This window comes from Myxine glutinosa, chromosome 3 (assembly GCF_964187855.1).
Source record: "Myxine glutinosa chromosome 3, kmMyxGlut1.1, whole genome shotgun sequence".
Taxonomy (NCBI): domain Eukaryota; kingdom Metazoa; phylum Chordata; class Myxini; order Myxiniformes; family Myxinidae; genus Myxine; species Myxine glutinosa.
In genome coordinates, this window is record NC_136263.1 from 147685998 (window position 1) to 147707801 (window position 21804).

The 21804-nt window shown below is 44.3% G+C and overlaps 1 protein-coding gene across 1 annotated transcript; it reads left to right on the forward strand.

Moving 5' to 3' along the window:
* The first annotated feature begins 724 nt into the window (after nt 1-724).
* Nucleotides 725-20456, forward strand: LOC137423132 (cathepsin D-like). Its single transcript, XM_078774665.1, is given in 10 exon segments — nt 725-1521; nt 1630-1762; nt 1862-1985; nt 15663-15781; nt 15965-16164; nt 19171-19250; nt 19253-19292; nt 19375-19516; nt 19748-19846; nt 20090-20456. Coding segments are annotated over 10 exon segments (1164 nt in total). The 5' UTR covers nt 725-1456; the 3' UTR covers nt 20252-20456.
* The last annotated feature ends 1348 nt before the right edge of the window (nt 20457-21804 follow it).

Genomic DNA, 21804 nt, shown 5'->3' on the forward strand with positions numbered 1-21804 from the left:
GTTGTGGTTGAAATTATTGCACCATGAAACGGCATTATAACCTATCTATACACCTTAGCACTGAGTTTGTCCAAGACACAAATCCCCTTTGGAGAGGGGGGGCAAGTTAAATAGCTGCACCCTCCATCGTGTGACCTTTAGTCCCCAGACATGTTTGGTTGGGATTGAATAAGTAGCGAGTGAATGTATCACGGTCAGACAGACACCAAATTGCATATTTCAGTAGGATGATAGCTCATGTCTGAATCGCCCGTCAACACAGAAATCTCAACGCTGAGACCTTAGTATTGAGAAATGGACCGGACGATCTTGACTGTTCCCAAAGGATAAAGATCATGAAATTGAGCCGAAATAATTGCGGAGGAAACAGTGACCTCAACAATTCCCATCAACATGTTGGATGGATTCGCCTTCCCACACATTGAAGACCTGCAACCCGATATCATTTTTCAACAGGACCGCACTCCCCCTCATTGATCCTTGACCAATGAGAAAAGAAATCTTAGTCGTTCGAGCCTTCGGGAAGGAAACATTTCCAGGTCGGTGGATTGGCCGAGATGAACCAACCAACCGCCTGGACCCACTTTCACCATCCATAACCCACCTTGATTTTGTTTTGTGGGGTTTGTCAAGGATGTTGTCTGCAACACCAAGGTGGCAAATCTGCAGGATCTTCATGCTCGGATCACAGCTGTATGCACACTGGTGGATGCAAACATGACGAACCGAACATGGTTCGTTATGGCTGTAAAACACGAAGGCCCCGAGCGCAATGACCCACGAACGCCCTGGGGGCAATGAAACACAAAGGCCGTGGACGCAATGAATAAAACACGAACGCCCTGAGCACAATTCATGAAACACAAACGCCGTGAGCGCAATAAATGAAACACGAACACCCTGAGTGTAATGAATGAAACACTAAAGCCCTGAGCACAATGAATGAAACAAGAAAGCCTTGAGCGTAATGAATGAAACATGAACACCCTGAACGCAATGAATGACAGATGACTGACCTGAGCGTTATGAATGAAACACGAATGAACGAAAAACGAACGAATGAATGAAACATGAACGAACGGCCATAATGAATGAAACACTAATGCCCTGGACAAAATGAAACACGAGCACCCTGAGCATAGTGAATGAAACACGAACGCCTTGGGGGCAATGAAATACGCCCTGAGGGCAATGACACACGCTTTGAGCACAATGAGACAGAAACGCACTGAGGGCAAATGAACCACGCCCTGAGGGCAATGAACACACATGGTGTGATGGCTAGATTGAGGAAAAACCACACAAGCTATTTCAGAGACGATGATCAGGTGCGTGTGTAATTAATGATTTCGGGTCACGGCTCATATAAATACCATACCGATGATGAAGTCGAGACACGCCCCTTGGTTGTAGTTGTTTGTTGGATTTTTGGGGCTCGAACTTGTTCAGGGGAATCATGAAGTGCAATGTGGTTGTTGTTTTTGTGGTAGCGGTATTTATGTGTGGTGAGGGTTTACTACGGTGAGTGTCCATGACGTGTGCTCGTGTATAAGTTGGTTTCATATTGGATTATCGAGTGTATTGTGGATAGTTTAGTTTGATGTCTAATTGTAGTTTTGTTTTTTGCAGGATACCTTTGATCAGGAGTCGCACGGCACGGAGACGGGCAGGTGATCTAAATCTACCTTTCGATGGTTTGCTGGCACGTCTCAAGGGTAGCGCTCGGGGAACCACCATGGAAGAATTGATGAATTACCTGGATGTACATTCTTTCATACATTCATTCATTCCCCAATCTCCCAAATAAACATCGCTACCATGGAAGATCCGAGGACTTGTTGAACCACAATTTGTTTTGCAGGTTCAGTATTTTGGTCTCATTGGCATCGGATCACCTCCACAGACCTTCAACGTGGTCTTTGACACTGGTTCTGCCAATCTCTGGATTCCGTCGAAGCGCTGCTCCCCAAAGAACCGCGCATGCTGTGAGTGATTGTTGGAGGGTTGAACCCTCTATTTGGGGGTTCATGGTGGTTTTCGTGAGTTCAATGGTGCAAGCCTGTTGTCTATTGGCACGTTTGAAACTTCCATTCTCTATCACAACTGAAGTTTCCATTTTGATAATTCTGTAGTATGTTAAATATTTCACCCTTACTCGTATTTGTAGAGTGTTTAAAATTTAACGCAAATATTACCTTTTCATTCGTTAATATTGCGGTTTCTGGAAACTGCTGAGAAGTAATGGCAACCACCGTACAGGTCCCTTAGAATAGTTATTTCATAGCTGAACATTATCTTGGCCCCTTCCCCTTATTTCGGGTTAGTATGTCTGTGTTGGGGAGGGAAAGAAAGGTCCTTCACTCATAAGGGGTAATTAGCCAGGCCGATGCACCAAGATTGCATCCACAGTTATTAATTAAAAGTCTTGAAGGACAGAAGACAGACCAAAGACCATTGGAATATGCACCAGATAAAAGTCCCTTCAAAAGGTTTGGTGGCCAGGGAACTTGTCAATCCCACCAATCTTTGCCTGAGAAACTTCGGGGGAGCTTTTGGGGGTGGAGTGACAAACTCCACCAATCGGGAGCCCGGAAAACATCTCCTCCTCCCTACCCCCCACACTAGGCGAGGGTTGGACGAAGGCCTTGTGCATTGCCTTGATCTCAGGGTTGCCAACACTCCACCTAATTGCACACCTTTGTACATTTCTGCTGCGCCACAGAAAAAAGTGCCGTGCTTCGTCAAAAATTGGGCTACTTTTGTCTCCAAGGCGCGGAACTCTTTTTCTAATTCAAGATGCTTTGCAGTGCACTCATACACTCGTCACTCGGTGAAAACAACCGGAGCATATTTTGGAAGTCGCAATGAGCATGACGTCACGATGATTGGGCCCGGTTAGGGCGTGGCCACTCATGAGTCTGGTTTGGGACTTGGGGGAGGGGGAAGAGGATATAAATTTCCTTTGTTATTATTGTTACCAAATTATGCAACTATTATCGTTGTCAATTAGTTAGTATTAATTAATATAGGCTTGAACAATGTCAGTTTTTGTTGTTTTGTAATTGGAATAATGTTGTGGAAGCACATTCATCTGTTCGTCTGCTCTATGCCACCTCTATTTACACAACATGATGCACATTTAAAACAGAATTTCTTCTGAATTATTTGTAGTTGATTAGCCCAATCAACTCAGATCATGACTATGATTTTGGATTCTCAAATTCCACATCAGAGATCCAGTTAAACCACCAAAAAACGTCACACACACACAGCCAAAAATAGAGGGGAAGAAGGGGCATGTGCACAAACTATCAATTGTTGGTAACTCGGAGAAATTATCTAAATGATCAATGCTTTTCGCGGCTCAGGAAGGAGAACGAGCGAAACGCTTTGGGTGGCGAAAGAACGAGCGAAACAAACGATCAAAGTTGGAGCATATGCATATCTTAAACGACTTGATGTATGCGTACCTTGTTCTGTTTTTGTAAAACCCCAAAATTGTGGGGTTGTTTTTCATGAAAAGTGCTGTCATGCAATTCTGAACGACTAGACATTGGGTGCCTTTTGGTCCATTTGATGTGGCTTTCTGCCGCACCTTGGCAAATCTTTAGTTTGCAACCCTGATTGCTTTCCCTCTTCGCCGGTTTCACTCAGCACGTGTGCATCCGCTCTTGACTGGACCTTCACAGGCCTCTGCACATGATTCACTCTTGGCCGGTCTCTTCCTGTTCTCTGTTGGCTGCCGGACTCCCACTTGATGCACATGTGCATGACTTGGACTATTTCTGCACATGCCTGCTTACCTGCCCAAGTTCGTACTGAATATCGCCTATACCTGTTTGTGTTCGTGCTGAGGATCACCTTTGCCTGCTCGTGTTTGTTCTGAAGATCGCTTTTGCCTGCTCATGTTCATGCTGGAAATGGCCTTTACCGGCCCGTGTTCGTGCTGGGAATCGCCTTTACCTACTCGTGTTGCAGACTGCCGTTTGCTGGCCAGGTGTTCATTGGTGGGGTCGAGGCAAAAGTCATCGCGATGCAAAGCATCAGGTCTGATCATGACTGCTTTGCTAACAGGATCCCAACGTTCGTTCTCCTCCCCTCCCCTACCCTGTGAATGTGTGATGGGTGCCCTTGTTGTGTTTATTTGTTGTAATCGTCATAATGTGTAGATCAAGCTGGGTTTCTGCCTGTTCTCCCTTTTTCTTTTCTATTGATAAGTTTCACTGTAAATGTTTCTAAATAAATCAAATCGTGAAACGTTTCCTTACCCTCTGTCTGTGAATGTCTTTGCTTTCATTGGTCCGCCTTTGCTCGCACCCAGAGTAATGATCGGCCGTAACAAAAATTAGCATTAGCCCAGCGGGTACCAACAGTTGCTCGGCCGTCTACATTTTCATCAAGGAACAAAAAGTGGTACACCACGGGGAGGGTACGGTACATTCCCCGATTGAAACCGTCACGTGGTACATGTAAGTGGAGTTAGACGATTGGACCCTGCTACCATTCGATGGTCCAATTGGTGTTCATAGTTGCTGGTTCGCAACCTGTCGAAGTACGAAGTTGTTTGTGTGCGACAGCCTCAGGTCTGGTAAGTTCGGGAGAGAACGGAGGCTAACCCCTTCGTAGTGAACCACGGGCCATTACAATATAATTTTAGCACTATGCAGGCAGGCGTGGTTAGTCATTTGTGGACCCCATGCAAAACTCGAATAGCCCAGTGTGGCTCTTGGGGTTTGTCCAGTGCCCAAACACATGCCCAGTGTGTCCCTGTCAATTTGCCATCGAAATAAAATACGAAATCTGGTGTCCGACAGTCTGACGTCAATTTACTCGGGCATTAATTTTGCAATCTCGACCAACTAGAGTTGCCAAGCAGACTACTGGTCATATGGCAGAGGTTGTAGCAATTGCATTTCTCCCTCACCAAGAGTTAAGGTGCAGCGACAGTAATAATCCAGTATTGCAAAATATTAACATTAATAATTATTATTAATTTTAAAAACGTGATGTACCTGGCCGCTGCCATAACTATGTTTGAAATTGTTGTATGAGATTAGAACAAGTCAGGAGACGACGGTTCACGAGCGAGTGGTATTCAATGACGATGCTCAATGAGCAATGTTATGAGGTTAGTTAGCTACTGTTACATATTTATGTGAATGTATGTGAATTACCATTCAGGTCTTTGCTGATCCGTGTGTAGTATATTAAGTTGTTGTGTAGTTGTTGTGGTTGGAGGGTCAGGAGCCCTTCTGAGGGAGTGGCCGGAAACGGAAGTGACCGGAAACGGAAGAGGAAAAGACACGAGGAAAAAAGGACGAGGATTCTTCTTCCTCGCCCCGCTCCGACAAAAGGTGGGATCGACCTTGCGCTGCGTGAAAAAGCGGCGTTCCGATCCGAAGCCTGTCTGGCGAGAGGAATCACCGGGACGTGTACCTGCCCGGTGGAGACGGCAAGTTGACGTGGGGCCGTGCATCGACCCCGCGTCTGGCCTCGCTCGCGGCACCGTCCAAACAGACGCGTGCGGGTCGCACGTTGGGGCCTAACGCGCCTTGCAAGCGGCGTGGGGTTTGGCTTGCTTTACCGTATCCGCTTCGCGTGGCCACGAGGGGCTGCAGCCACGGTGCCTGGTACGATACCTGCCCGGTGGAAACACGTCCACCCGGGATTCGTTCTACCGCCCGAGTGCGGGGACGGCGACCATCATCTTGGTCAGGAGGGGCCCAGAGACATTGTGCGGGACCGAGACCAAAAGGGTGTCGTGAGTACTCACCGGGACACACGTATATAAGATGGCCATCTTACTCATAGGAAAGTGCTTGTGAATTGGGAATTGTTGATGGTTGTATATGGTTGATTGCTCGGGTAAAATCTCCGTGGTTGTGTCATTGCAATTGTATGGTCATTCCCATTGAAATATATCCTTGAACGTCAGTTGTCTCCTGGGGTGAAATTCATATGGATTGCGTGGCGAAAGCGCATATTTAATACAGCTTTCTGGCGAAGTTCCTCTCACGGTCCGGGGGTCACCGAGACCAGGTATTCACCGAGGGGTCCACGTAACAGAATTGGGGGCTCGTCCAAATTACGATTTGTGGTTTCGCAATTGGGTCTACGTCCGGGATTTAAAATTGTATAAAATAATAAAATAATAATTTTTTATTAATTAAAAATTATTAATTAATTATTAATTGGTAATTTTTTTTTGGAGAAATTGGGGTAAAGTCTTGGGTGAAGGTTAACAGGTGTTAACGATAGGCACCATGGCGTTTGTGGCACAGAACTTTGGGGTAACCCCGAGTGAGGCACAGTTCCGAGCGTTGCTAAAGTCGGACCTCTTGAAATTGGCCAAACATTTTAACTTGGAGGTCCGAACTAATTTGAGGAAGGCAGAGTTGCAGGCCACGGTGATACAATCTATGGTGGGATTAGGAACATGGGACGAGTTAGCCTGGGAGTGGCTACCCGAAGAACCAGAAGACGTTGAGCTCCGGAAACTGGAGTTGCAATTACGGAGCCAGGAACGGATTAAAGAAGAAGAAAGGAAAGCAGAAAAGGAAAGAGCAGAAGAAGAAAGGAAAGCAGAAAAGGAAAGAGCAGAAGAAGAAAGGAAAGCAGAAAAGGAAAGAGCAGAAGAAGAAAGGAAAGCAGAAAAGGAAAGAGCAGAAGAAGAAAGGAAAGCAGAAGAGAGGAGGGAAGAGAAACAAGCGGAGGAAAGGAGAGTGGAACGAGAACTCCAGGAAAGGTTAAAAGAAGAAGAAAGGAAAGCAGAAGCGAGGAGAGAAGAGAAACAAGCAGAGGAAAGGAGAGTGGAAAGAGAACTCCAGGAAAGAATAGAAAAGGAACAAGCAGAGGAAAGGAGAGCTGCAAGGGACCTCGAAGCAGAGGAGAGAAAAGCGGAAAGGGAATTAAAGGAACGTGACATGGAGCTTCAGCAAGAAATCAAATTCAAGGAGCTGGAGTTAATGAGAGAACGGGGAGAGGCACCACCCTTGCTGACGGGGTCGACACCTAACCAGAAAACCTGGGATGTGGGCAGACATGTGAGGCTGGTTCCACCGTTCAGTGAAAAAGAAGTCGCGAAATTTTTTCCACACTTTGAGAAAGTGGCTCGACAATTAAACTGGCCGGAGGAGGCATGGACCATACTCGTGCAAAGTGTGCTGGTGGGGAAAGCTCAGGAAATTTATTCGGCGCTACCAATGGACCAATGTGCAGATTATGAGGTACTGAAGAAGCACATCCTCAAGGCCTATGAGTTGGTTCCGGAAGCTTACAGGCAAAAATTCAGGAATGCCAGGAAGAGGGAGAGTGAGACCCATGTGGAGTTTGCCAGAGTGAAAGAAAACATGTTTGATCGGTGGTGTGAGTCAAAAGGAGTCGGGAAAGACTTCGAGACATTGCGGGACTTGATCCTGGTGGAGGAATTCCAGCAGTGTGTCCACGAGGACATCAAAGTGTACCTGCAGGAAAAGAAGGTACCAAAGTTGTGGGACGCAGCCACCATGGCAGATGATTATGCCTTAACCCACCGAATAGGGGTCCACGAACCTAACTCCTCGCCTAGATCTCCGCAGGGGAGGTGGGGAACAGCAGGTGCGGAGAACGACCATACATGGCGGCGGCCTCGAGATGATTATGGGGACAACTATGATACCCCACCGGTTCGAAATCAGAGGGATGCGGGCCCAAGACAAACTTATAGTTCGGGGGGCCCGAGGCAGACCCCGAGTTTTTCCTCCGGGCCTACTTGCGCGTTTTGCAAGAAACCTGGACACTTGATGTCCAGTTGTTACCTCATGAAAAGGGACAACCCAGAGCGGAGTCCGACTATTACAACTCCGAATGCGATGGCTAGCCTAAGAAATCGCCATCAAAAGGGTTACCAACCATTTATTTCAGAGGGGTTTGTGTCACTGGATGGAGCCTCGACTAACCGGAGACCGGTTAGGATATTGAGGGACACAGGGGCCCATCAATCTTTAATGCTTGAAGGCATTTTGCCATGGTCCGAGGAGACGGCAACGGGGGATAGTGTTCGTTTACAGGGGATCGGGGGTGGTGTTAGTGCTCCCCTTCAGGTCATCCAGTTGGAGTCCGATTTGGTGTCAGGACCGGTCACCGTCGGTTTACAAGCCACGCTTCCTGTAGAGGGTGTATCTGTGGTTATCGGGAATGATCTGGCTGGGGGTCAAGTTTATGGTAACCTGAGGGTTGGTAAAGAGCCCAGCAGGGAAAATAACACCACACCAGCTCGGGATGGCGACAAAAGTGCCAAGTTATTTGTAGGGGGACTGAACTTCAAAACAGAGGAAGAACTTCTGACCTCTGTCTTCAACAGATATGGGCCGCTGGTGGAAGTGCGGTTGGTAAGAGACTGGGAAACGCAACAGTCAAGAGGGTTCGGCTTTGTCACGTTTGCCAGCACAAAAGACGCCAGAGAGGCAGAGAAGAATTGGAATGGCAAGGATTTGGAGGGTCGGACCATAACAGTAGGGAAGGCATTTCGTAGGCGTCGAGAGGTCTACAGGAGAGGACAACTGGGCGGTAGTTTTGGTAGTGGCCGAGAAGGAGACCGCTATTCATGGGACTACAGGGACCAGTGGTCCCACCCTAATTATTAGGGAAGTTCTGAGAAGTTGAAGCACTGAAGGCGGCGGAGCCGCCGAGTCAAGATTCCTACACGAATTAACCGTGAACGCCGTTCCTAAAGGCGTCCATGTAGTGAACTTTCATGCACGGACTAACCGTGAACTCCACGTTCCTCAAGGCGCCCATGTAGAGAACTTTCCTGCATGGACTAACCGTGAACTCCGCGTTCCTAAAGGCATCCATGTAGTGAATACTCGGCTTGGCCTCCCGGAAAAAGTGCTATCGAGTTGCTTAACTTTGGATCTTTGATCAACCCCTTAACCTTCATTCCCAAGAAACTGACGGTCAAAGTCAGAGGGTCATGAGATGGAGTTTGATTTGGGCAGGGACAATGTCGTTGTTGGTACTTAGTCCAGAGGGAGTAATCTGGAGGGGTTGTGGTGAAATGTTGGTTGCTTTATTTTTAAGTGATAACTGTGCCCGGGGGGAACGGATAATGTGGGGGGGGTTGAGTTATCTGGTTTGTTTCTCCAAATTGGCCGGCAAAGAAAGTTTTCGCTGGGTTCAAACTTTCTTTCTTGAAGGGGGGGAGTGTTACATATTTATGTGAATGTATGTGAATTACCATTCAGGTCTTTGCTGATCCGTGTGTAGTATATTAAGTTGTTGTGTAGTTGTTGTGGTTGGAGGGTCAGGAGCCCTTCTGAGGGAGTGGCCGGAAACGGAGGTGACCGGAAACGGAAGAGGAAAAGACACGAGGAAAAAAGGACGAGGATTCTTCTTCCTCGCCCCGCTCCGACAAAAGGTGGGATCGACCTTGCGCTGCGTGAAAAAGTGGCGTTCCGATCCGAAGCCTGTCTGGCGAGAGGAATCACCGGGACGTGTACCTGCCCGGTGGAGACGGCAAGTTGACGTGGGGCCGTGCATCGACCCCGCGTCTGGCCTCGCTCGCGGCACCGTCCAAACAGACGCGTGCGGGTCGCACGTTGGGGCCTAACGCGCCTTGCAAGCGGCGTGGGGTTTGGCTTGCTTTACCGTATCCGCTTCGCGTGGCCACGAGGGGCTGCAGCCACGGTGCCTGGTACGATACCTGCCCGGTGGAAACACGTCCACCCGGGATTCGTTCTACCGCCCGAGTGCGGGGACGGCGACCATCATCTTGGTCAGGAGGGGCCCAGAGACATTGTGCGGGACCGAGACCAAAAGGGTGTCGTGAGTACTCACCGGGACACACGTATATAAGATGGCCATCTTACTCATAGGAAAGTGCTTGTGAATTGGGAATTGTTGATGGTTGTATATGGTTGATTGCTCGGGGAAAATCTCCGTGGTTGTGTCATTGCAATTGTATGGTCATTCCCATTGAAATATATCCTTGAACGTCAGTTGTCTCCTGGGGTGAAATTCATATGGATTGCGTGGCGAAAGCGCATATTTAATACAGCTTTCTGGCGAAGTTCCTCTCACGGTCCGGGGGTCACCGAGACCAGGTATTCACCGAGGGGACCACGTAACACTACACAATACCGAAAATTCGGTTCGATTCTGACAACTTTGAAAATTTCACCTTTGTGACCTTCAAAGGTCAAATGTCGAAGATTCTGAAATTTTTTGGAAATCTTCTATTTCATGATGTATGTGATAATATAAGATCATGTAGGACATTTCACCCTTTCAGGAAGCGAACAATGTAATAAAACCATCAAAAATCGACTTTTCTAAATTTCGTGACCTTGGGGCGAAAATGAAAAATCGAGCTCCGTGGGGCTAGACATTGGCCTAACCAAATACTGAAACCCCGCTCAGATTCCACCAAACACCTCGGAAGATGGAGCTTGAACTCGATTATCCACTAAAAAGACGTCTTTTTCTGGCGTGGCTCCGCCCACAATGGGCGCAATACCCACTCTAGGCAGGACACAACTAGATCATGATATCAACCTCCCACCCAAGTTTCATCAAGACCAGATATGATCGGGTAGTTATGCTGCGGACAGACCGACAGACAGACGCACACCCACGACGTATATTGTGGTCACTTGATAACTCGTGAACCAATGATGTTAACCCCTAATCTCACCCAACACCACCAGCCACAAACATGAGGTCTCTTGCAAAAAGTTGATCCAGGGGTCTGTCCCATTACCAAACAGGTAGCTGACTAGGTCTTGCCAAGCCAGCTGTTCTCAACTGTGTTGCAGTTCTTGCTTGCATGCTTCAGATGCTTGGTGAGAGCTCTACTTGCTGCTCAATAATGGACCACACCATGGGCATCTAGGTGGGGGTTGGCAGGAAGATATACCCCTTCCTCTCTCTCACTTTTGTGAGTAGGGTGGTTTATTCCTTCCCTCCCCCTCCCCACTTTCCACGCGAATGTTGTGGAATGCATTGCTTTGTACAAGCCTCACAGGCCCAGGTGTGGGATGTTCTGCAAATGCATCATATAATTATGTATAAATCAATATTGATCGTCCCCAAATAAGTTTCTTTTGAATAATTACTGAGGTTGTGGGCATTATTTACGAAGAGACCATATCGACAAATGCATTTCATGCTGGATTTCATTGGTTGGAGTAAGTTCGGACTGCAGTGTCCATGTGCTGAAAATGCATCACATGATTTGCGAAAACGTGATACAGGAAGACATTCCCCCTGCAGTGCTGTGTAATGGTGTTGCTGAAAATGTTCTACCAAAGTGTTACGGATTCGTCACTTCCGTTGTTGTGGTTCTCATCCACTGCAAACATTTTTGGTTGCATGTGCTACTATTGTTGTATAAGTGAAATAGAGATTACTATTTTCAAAAGGTAAAAAAAGTTAATGTTTTAAAAGAAACCGGAACCGGACGAAGAGGAAGAGGAAGAAGAGGAAGAAGAGGCGGAGCGAGTGAGTCGGACAAGAAGCCGAGGTGCTTCGAGGTCTTGAGCAAATGTTGGCGAACGAACTTCGGGTTTCCCGGGAAAGGGATTCCTGTGACAGAGTTGTTATCGCTGTGACAGATCAACCTGCGTGTCAGGTTTTGCGGTTGATTCCGAAGAGAATCGTTGTTTGAGGGCAGTTGTGCCTCGAAGAGGCCTGTTGGCCGTTTTTGTCTCGCGCCTGATTTCGCATCACTCTGGGCTCTTTGCCTCGCTTCAACCATTTTCACCGCATCCAGAAGTTAAGCTGGTGTGTGTGTTTAAAGTGGATTTTGAGTGGAAATTTGCGGTCGCCATAAAGGGAGCCGTTGAACGTCCATATCCAAAGGAGTGATTTCCCAGTCGCCTTGAGGGCACCTTTACGCATCTTTGGCAGTGTGACTGTCACTGTCAACCGAACGGGATTCTGGTCTCGATTCGACGTCGTTCTGACGATCAACTTTGCGTGGACCAACTTTGGCTTGAAGCCGGGATAGAGACATTGGGGATGTTCTTTACGCTCACTTGGAGCACAGCGAGTTATATTGTACGAAACTGATGGTACCATCATAGGAATGATATATTTGTTGTGCAATATTGATTACTATTGTTTTTTGTACTGTTATTCTTGTGTGATCTTAATACAATACTTTGTTGGTAACAATTGGTGTGGTTTCACCATTGATCTTTGACATGCAGAATAACACATCTTTCTGCCGTGACTCCTCTCGGGGCTCAGAGGTACACCGTGACCGGGGTTTGGGGAGGAGCACGTAACAGAAATTGGGGGCCTCGTCCGGGATCGAATTCCCTAACATCCTCGTCTGGGATAAAATTCCCTAACATTCCCAAATTTTGGAATTTTTCTAACATTCCCAAAATAAATTTTAAAAATTTGAAATTTTTTGTGGTAAGGTTAACAGGTGTTAACTGATAGTCACCATGGTGTTTGACGCAGAAAAGTTTGCGGCGTCCCCTAATGAGGCACAGTTCCAAGCGTTAAAAAGACCGGAACTTGTGATATTGGCCAAATATTTTAACTTGGAGGTCCGAGTTAATATGAAGAAAGCAGAGATGCAGACATTGGTGGTAGAACCTCTGGTGGGACAAGGAACATGGAAAGAGGTAGCCTTGGATTGGTTACCCAAGGAAAAAGGAAATGTGGAGCTCCGGAAAATGGAGATGCAACTGCAGAGCCAGGAAAGGTTAAAAGAGTTGGAATGGAAAGCGGAAAAGGAAAGAGGAGAACGAGAACGAGAACTCGAGGAGAGAAGAGCCGAGGAAAGAGCAGAGGAAAGGAGAGCTGAAAAGGGAAGAACAGAACAGGAACTAGAACTCGAGGAGAGAAGAGCAGAGGAAAGGAGAGCTGAATAAGAAAGAAGAGCAGAGGAAAGGAGAGCTGAAGAAGAGCAGAGGAAAGAGCAGAGGAAAAGAGGAGAAAGGGAGTTAAAGGAACGGGACATGGAGTATCAGAAGGAACTTAAGCTCAAGGAGCTGGAATTACTGGGGGAACGGTGAGAAGTAGTATCCATGCTGGCTAGTTCGACAACTAGTCAGAACTCTTGGGATTTTGGTAGGCATGTGAGGCTGGTTCCACCCTTCAATGAAAAGGAGGTGGCCAAGTTTTTTTTTTTTTTTACATTTTAAGAAGGTGGCTCAAATGCTAAAATGGCCTCTGGGGTCCTGGACTATGTTAGTGCAAATAGTTTTGGGGGGTAAAGCTCAAGATATCTATTCGGCTTTACCGATTGACCAATGTGCAGGTTTTGAGAAAGTGAAGAAAGCCATTCTCAAAGCCTATGAATTGGTCCCTGAAGGTTACCGACAAAAATTCAGGAATAACCAGGAAGAGGGAGAGTGAGACCCATGTGGAGTTTGCCAGAATAAAGGAAACCATGTTTGATAGGTGGTGTGACTCGAAGGAGATTGAGAAAGACTTCAACCTGTTGCGACAATTGATCTTGGTGGAGGAATTCAAACAGTGTGTCCATGTGGACATTATAGTACATCTGGATGAAAGGAAAGTACCAGAGTTGTATGAGGCAGCAACCGTGGCAGATGACTATGCTTTGACACACAGGATGGGGTTCCACAAACCTAACTTCCCGCCTAGAGGTAGTCAGGGGAGTCATGGTAAATCAGGTTCGGAGAACGAATATTCATAGGGGCGACCTAGAGATGACTATGAGGACAAATCTGATTCCGCGATATTTAGGGATCAGAAGACTGCAGTTCCAAGACATACTTATCTTCTGATGGTACCATCATAGGAATGATATATTGGTTGTACAATTGATTAATATTGTTATTGTACTGTTATTCTTGTGTGACCTTAATACAATACTTGTTTGTTGGTAACAATTGGTGTGGTTTCACCATTGATCTTAGACATACAGAATAACACATCTTTCTGCCGTGACTCCTCTCGGGGCTCGGAGGTACACCATGACCGGGGTTTGGGGAGGAGCACGTAACAAAATAAAAATAAAAGTAAATAAGTAAATAAAATAAGTAAGTAAAAAAATAAAATAAGTTTCTCTTGAATAATTACTGAGGTTGTGGGCATTATTTACGAAGAGACCATATCGACGAATGCATGTCATGCTGGATTTCATTGGTTGGAGTAAGATCGGACTGCAGTGTCCATGCGCTGAAAATGCATCACATGATTTGCGAAAGCGTGATACAGGTAGACATTCCCCCTGCAGTGCTGTGTAATGGTGTTGCGTAAAATGTTCTACCAAAGGAGCCTCTTGCTGGCCTACAGTGGAATTTTCAGTTAAAAATTTTAGTAGTTTTTATTGGAGACGAATGCCAAGGGTTATGCCAATCCATACGCAAACAAATAGGAATCCTCCGTGAAAGCCTGTTTATCCATTCAGACCAGCACCCATCTAACAGTTGGTCTCCTGCATGGGGGGAAGGTGGCCTTCTCTGAAAACCCCATGGGATCCATGACCCCCAACGCCGCCTCTGGATATAGGCTATAAACCTTCACTACTGGACATGCCCTCACTAATTTTGTCCTTTGATTTATTTGGAAAGTAATTTGCTCTGGTCTTGGTGATTAATGGGTGAATCCATTGTTGCTCCATTTGGTGTTGATGTTAACATGGAATTTGACCCTTGAGTGTCCTCCAGCCAATAGCTTGTCTCCCAAATGTGCTTTGGGATTCTAGGATCCTGAGTTTGAATCCCGATTTATTGTTGAGTTAACGCCAGGGGGTACTAGCAAATTGAGGCAAATTGAGTACTAGCTCAGTGGTAATTGGGGCACTGCATCAGCGGAACAAACACGCTTCTAGAGAAATGATGCAACCAGCATCCACAGGCTGCATACGAAACAACCCCCACTCCTGTATACCTAAATCTAAAATATAACTTGTGGTTTTGCCCTTTCTACTGTTTCAGGGAGGTTATTCGATGCATTTCCTGAGTGAAAGACCCCGCTGCTTTAATTGCAACAGTACCAAGGCAGGGGTCTTGAGTAATATCTGCATTTTACCCGTTAACTTTATTTTTCTTACTAAAATTTGCCTTACCTGTACATAATATATGGATGATTCTTGTTCACACTTTGCATCCTTCTGAATGCAGATGCTGCCCTCTTGCGGTGATTGCGACCATAAGTACATGCGTTAAAATGAGTTAATATATCACAATCTTGATGGTACCTCAATTTCGAAGAACTAATTTATTTATTTTTTCCCAAAATTAATTGTAAATTTTGTCCACAAATATTAAATGATTGACATCTGATTCATCTTTCAAACTGAATTGGAAATTTGAAGCCTCCTTTGAGGTGAAACGAGCCTTTCCTAACCACTGCGCAAAACTGTTGTGGTAACTTTTTTGTTCCTCTCCTTGAGCCTCAACCATGCAAAATTGAAAGGATTTAGATGTAAATATGAAGAATTTATTTTCATAATTTAACAAATTGAAGAATATACTCGATGAAAAGTAGGTCGAAAGGATGTAATTAAGGGTATATGGGGTCCAACTCGTTCTAGACACCAAAATGCAATACCCTCTCGAGGGCAGCAAAATCAATGCTGAGGTAGCAACTGCATTGGACAGTGCATGATGTAGCAAGTGTTACGAACAATAACATGGCTAACAAATGTTACTTGGGCTGATTGAAGGTTTTTTGATGGAATATTCTTTTTCTTTCAGCAAAACACAAGAGGTATGACTCTGCAAAGTCTCGCACTTACACTCAGGATGGCAAACCTTTTGAGATACATTATGGCACTGGAAGTCTTGAGGGCTTTATGAGCAAGGACGTTGTTACGGTATGTGGATCGTGGTTGGGTTTGGGCTCGTTATGTTAAAACTTGAATCTCCAATCTGTTTGTGGCATGGCCAGGAATCTACCTTGATGCCTCGTTCTTTATGCGACTTTGCACCATGTCAAAAGGATATTGATTCGAAGACTTTTCAGGGAGAACTTGATGGTTCCTGATTTCTCGCTGCAGATTGGGAATCTTAGTGTGGTTGGACAGAGGTTTGGTGAAGCTGTACAGCAACCTGGCATAACCTTCCTGCTGGCTTATTTTGATGGGATTGCAGGCCTTGCCTTCCCCTCTCTCGCTGTGTCAGGTGCTACACCACTTTTTGACAACATGATGGCGCAGGGTTTACTTCCACGTCCTGTATTCTCCTTCAACCTGAACAGGTGTGAAATGCAGGCAGGCATTGCACATGTTTCTGATTATGTTGGCAATGTAGTTTGGACTCTTGTATCAATGTCAAAAATGCTGTTTAATGAAGGTGCACATGTTGTATTTTGAATGGCTTTGGGCACTTATTTCTCACATTTGAAAGCTCATTGTGACCAAGATATGAGGAGTTCAAGATGCTTAAATTCTTGCATACGTTCTTTATATACCATAAACTGACTTTATACAACCCTATACATTTGAGTGGTGGGGGGTGGGGGGTGGATTTCTGGCAATTGGTGACCTTAGGACTCGCGTTGTAGATGGGTGATTATACAAAAGGCAACGAGGTACACATTATCACATTCCATCTCTAGTGGCGCAAACCTTGCTAAAAATCACAATTGGTCTTGCCCCCATTGATTGATACTGACCAATTACATTGGCTTGTGGCCTATTTGGATCAATAAAAGCAAATACATTCAGTGCCTTGCTAGTGCAGCTTAATTAACTGGTGACCATTACTTTAGAAGCATAATCATCTTCAAATATTTTCAGGTATATTTATTTCCAGTTGGGTGTGCTTTCACATTGTGTTAGCAATAACAAACCATGCTTTGTCCGTAGGTAGTCATGGCCAAAAATATTGGCGCCCTTGCACTTTTTCAAATGCACCATTTCTTCCAGAAAATTTTGAAATGGAAAAAAATATTTAGGTACATGTCCATATGTATTTATTTGGTTTGCAGTGGAACAAAACAAAAAAAAATAATCTTTTTTTGTTTACAAAATCTTACCTTTTTCCACACAAATACTAAAATGGCTTGGACAATATTATTGGCACGTTTTGGAAATTGTTAGAAATAATTAGATTTCAAGCAGGAGATGCTCCTTTTGGAATCTAACCCACCCGTGGCGAGTTGCAGGTGCCTGCAATATAAAAATCACTCGACCAGTTTGAATGGAGAAAATAAGTTTTTCTGCTGTTTTGTCACTATCACAATAATGAGCATGGAGGAAAAAAAACAACAAAAAAAAACAATTGTCTGAGGAGGACACAAGATTGTAGCCAAGCATAGACAATGAAGGCTAAAAGTCCATCGCCAGAGACTGATGTTCCTGCGCCACCATACACAATATCAGGAAGTTGAAGGCCTATGGCACTGTAGCCAACCTCCCTGGACGTGGCCGCAAGAGAAAACCTGATCGAAGATTGCAGCGAAGGATTGTTTGAATGGTGGAGAAAGCACCTCGATCAACTGCCAAACAGATTCAAGCTGACCTTCAGACACAAGGTACGACAGTTTCAACTCGCACCATCTGTCGCCAACTCGATGAAAGGGGGTTCCATGGAAGGATCCCACTGCTGAAAGAGACATAAGCAAACCCGACTGGAGTTTGCCAAAACACACCTGAACAAGCCACAATCCTTCTGGGCGAATGTACTGTGGACAGATGAGACCAAATTAGCGCTTTTTGGTAAAACACATTTCAGTTTATAGAAAACAACAAAATGAAGCCTTCAAAGAAAAGAACACCTTTCCTTACAGATACAGTCAAACATGGAGGTGGTTCAGTGATGTTTTGGGGTTGCTGTGCTCCCTCTGGCACTGGGTGCCTTGAATGTGTGCATGGCATCAGGAGATTACGAAGACATTTTGGAGCGCAATGTTCAACCCAGTGTCAAAGCTGGGTCTCATGTTCATGGGTCTTGCAGCAGGACAATGACCCCAAAAACGCTGGACTGGTCTGAAGTGGCCAGCAATGAGTCCTGATCTAAATCCCATTGAACACCTGTGGGGAGATCTGAAAACAGCAGCTGGGAGAAGGAACCCTTCAAATCTGGGAGAACTGGAGCAGTTTGCACAAGAATATTGGGCCAAACTGCCAGTAGGGAGGTGTTGAAAGCTCATTCATGGCTATAGGAAGTGCTTGACTGCAGTTATTTTGTCCAAAGGTCGTGCTACCAAATATTAAGTCTCGGGTGTCAATAATTTTGTCAATGCCATTTATTTTTATTTTCTGAATTAAAAGGATATATCGAGTTCCAAATCAAAAACAAACGTTGTGTAATAAGTGAAATAAGGAATTGTAGAGACTAAATACTTGTGTATTTCAACTTTTTCGAGAAAATTTACTTATTTGAAAAAAGTGGAGGAGTGCCAATATTTTTGGCTATGACTATGTAGTAAATGGAAGCTGTACGATTATAGGTAAGCATCACCTTGCAGGCGAGCATCACTAACCTGCTGCTTGATATCAACTTAGATTTATTTTATGGGCATGTTTATGGTTTTACATAAATTTTCATTTAGATTTGACAGATTTTTTTTAATTAAATAAATGATATATATATGCCGTGTACCGGCTTTGTGTGTTGGCATGCCAAATTTCAGCCTTCCACAACATCCAGAAGGTACCGAACATTGTCAGTCGGTGGTTTGAAAAATGTGTGAAATTTTCTTCTCAGCCCAACCATGTAGTATGCATTCATTTCCTTGCTAATCCAATCTGGTTCCCATTTCTACAATGCCATAAATGGTGAAGCATTCCCCTCAACAGCCAGTATCTTGCTGTGATTCGGCCATTTTGACTTCCTGCTTTCGCAACGATAAACCACATGCTGGTGATGGGTCCGAAGGTGAAATGCATAACATCTTTGTGTCCATTTTTAATGTGGATATTCTCCCAAGTTATCTGATGTATCGTCTTTGACCTAATGTACTTTCTTGCAATACCAACTTCTAATCTGCAGGGAAGTTTCAAAAAAATAAAAATGGCTAGCATAGGCCAATCAAAGTGCACTTAATTTTGACATCAGCAGTTGATGTATTTCAATGGAGAGCTGGTATTTATACTCCAGAGATTTTAACACTTGTCATATCCCAGAATACTTCCTTGGCAACCAATACACAAATGCCTGATGTGATAAAATCTTCAGCGGTTTGTAATTTTGGCTGAAACTACTTGAATGTGATCAAACTAAAGGTTTCTACTTGCACTTTTGGTTTTCCGCTCTGCAGAGACCCGAACATGCTGCCAGGAGGTGAACTGATGTTTGGTGGGTCAGATTCCAATCATTACAAAGGAAACTTTCACTACGTGAAGCTCACAAAAAGGGCTATTGGTAAATCCATATGGAAGGGTGAGATTTTATTTGTATGTTGTGTATTGTGGTGCTGTGTGTGCTACCTTGTCCAATGTGCTCATGGACTTTGTTTGCGCAGCCTCACAGTGGGCCCAATGATGCTGTGCCGCAGTGGCTGTGAAGCTATTGTAGATACTGGTACGTCCCTGATCACCGGCCCATCAAAGGACATTGCAATGCTGCAAATTGCGCTTGGGGCAGTTGCTTCACCACATGGTCAGGTTGGTGTGATTCTTTAACCTACAGATTGTGGCATTTGGTGATTGATTCCATGAAGCTTGCTGGTTTCGTGTATTTTATCAGTCATTGATTGGCACAGCTGGTATGTAACAGTAGGTTTTGGAATAAACAGTCATCCTTCCCTTGGTGCACCTGTTCTTGGATTTGATTGTTGGAGTTCTGCACCTTTGGCAAAGCTTTTAAAGGTAACTTTTTTTTTTTTTTTTTGCCAGTTTTACATTGACTGCAATGCTGTCACATCGCTCCCAGTTGTCACGTTCCTGTTTGGTGGAAAGGGCTACACCTTGACAGGAGAGCAATATGTAACAAAGGTAAGACATGGGTCACTCTGCTTTCAACCACTATTTTTGCAAAGGTTCAAAAACAAATTGCTGAAGATGAAATTGTTCCACTGAATTAAAGACGGTTACCCTTTTAAACTTTTATTTTAAAAAAAATTCTTTTTTTGTTTTTTGCTAATGCAGTCTTGAAGCATACTGGTAAATATAATTATGGTTTCATGACCAAACTATCCATGTCTTGACCTGTAGTTTGAGACGAATTGTTTCTTTCAGGACGTGACCTTTTATGGAACCACCTGCCTTTTGGGCTTCATGGCTGTTGATGTTCCTCCACCTATGGGCACATTGTGGATTTTGGGTGATGTGTTCATTGGTCATTATTACACTGAATTTGACCGTGGACAAGACCGGGTGGGCTTTGCCATGGCCTTGTGATCATGCACTTTTGTACATTTGAGTGTTTAATCAAAATAAAAGTTTTTGGTGTGGACTTTCTCTTGTGGTTTTAAAATTCTAGAATTTGAACTTGCTTCTAAAATATGAATTCACGACTTTCTGTAATGTCCATAAAAATGGTTGTCGAGAAAAGTATATGCGGTGCAATGATAAATTGGAGGATTATTTGATAATCTCAACATAACCTGGAGTTGAGGGGATTTAATACATATATATTCCTCATTTGGTCCCTAATCTGGCAATAGGTCAATTTGTTTGCTTGATGTCGAGTTGTCCTGTTCTTGAACGATAGGAATTCGAAAAATTAGTTCTGATCACTTGAATTCAATTTTATTTTTATTTTTATTTTTCCCCACAATCTTCCCATTCTGATTTAGCTTTTACAAGTGAATGGATATATTCTGTAGGTGTTACCATTAAGTAATACACTAATTTACAAGTGAATGTCCGTTTTTGTTTTTTTTTGTTTTAAATAATTAACATAAATAAACCCACCCCCTCTCCCCCTCACACACACATTCATGAGTGGGGTCATGTAATCGTGCAAAGCTATTCTGGTGGAGCAAAGTCTTCATGCGAAGTTTGAGCCTTGTCAAAGGGTGTGGATTGTGGAAGGTACAAGGTACTTTTAAAATAAATTTCCCCGATCCAGAAAGAGAAATATTTATTTATTTTTAAAACCAAAACACATACAGGAATATGTATTGCCCTTCATCAAAGTATATACGAAAGATGTGTAAAATTGTTTCATAACAAAGTTACAGTGAAACAATCATGCCAGGCAATGGGATGGTTAAAAAAAAAAAAATTATTAATAAAAAACCCTAATCCACACGTGACCATGTATTACCCTGTACTCAAAGCATATATGAAAGATAATAGGGTAAAAACGTTTTTATAACAAAGTTAGAGACACCCTAATGCAATAAAAGACGCACAATTGCATTATCGGGGTTGAATTTTAAAAACAAATCCCTCCCCTCCCCCTCCCATCCTGAACAAAAACATTACACACATACTACTGTATATGCATTGGTCTTTATTTGAAGGAAAGAAAAGAGCATGGGTAAACGTTTTTATAACAGTTAACACAAAACAAAATAATGCCAGACAAAAAAGACGCACGAATGCATCGAAACGTCAACGACGTCGACTTTCTTCCAAACTTCTTCGATTTTAGCAGTGACTTTAAAATGTAATTTACATTGGACAGAATTGACTGAATCGTTGTGGTTGAAATTATTGCACCATGAAACGGCATTATAACCTATCTATACACCTTAGCACTGAGTTTGTCCAAGACACAAATCCCCTTTGGAGAGGGGGGGCAAGTTAAATAGCTACACCCTCCATCGTGTGACCTTTAGTCCCCTGACATGTTTGGTTGGGATTGAATAAGTAGCGAGTGAATGTATCACGGTCAGACAGACACCAAATTGCATATTTCAGTAGGATGATAGCTCATGTCTGAATCGCCCGTCAACACAGAAATCTCAACGCTGAGACCTTAGTCTTGGGAAATGGACCGGACG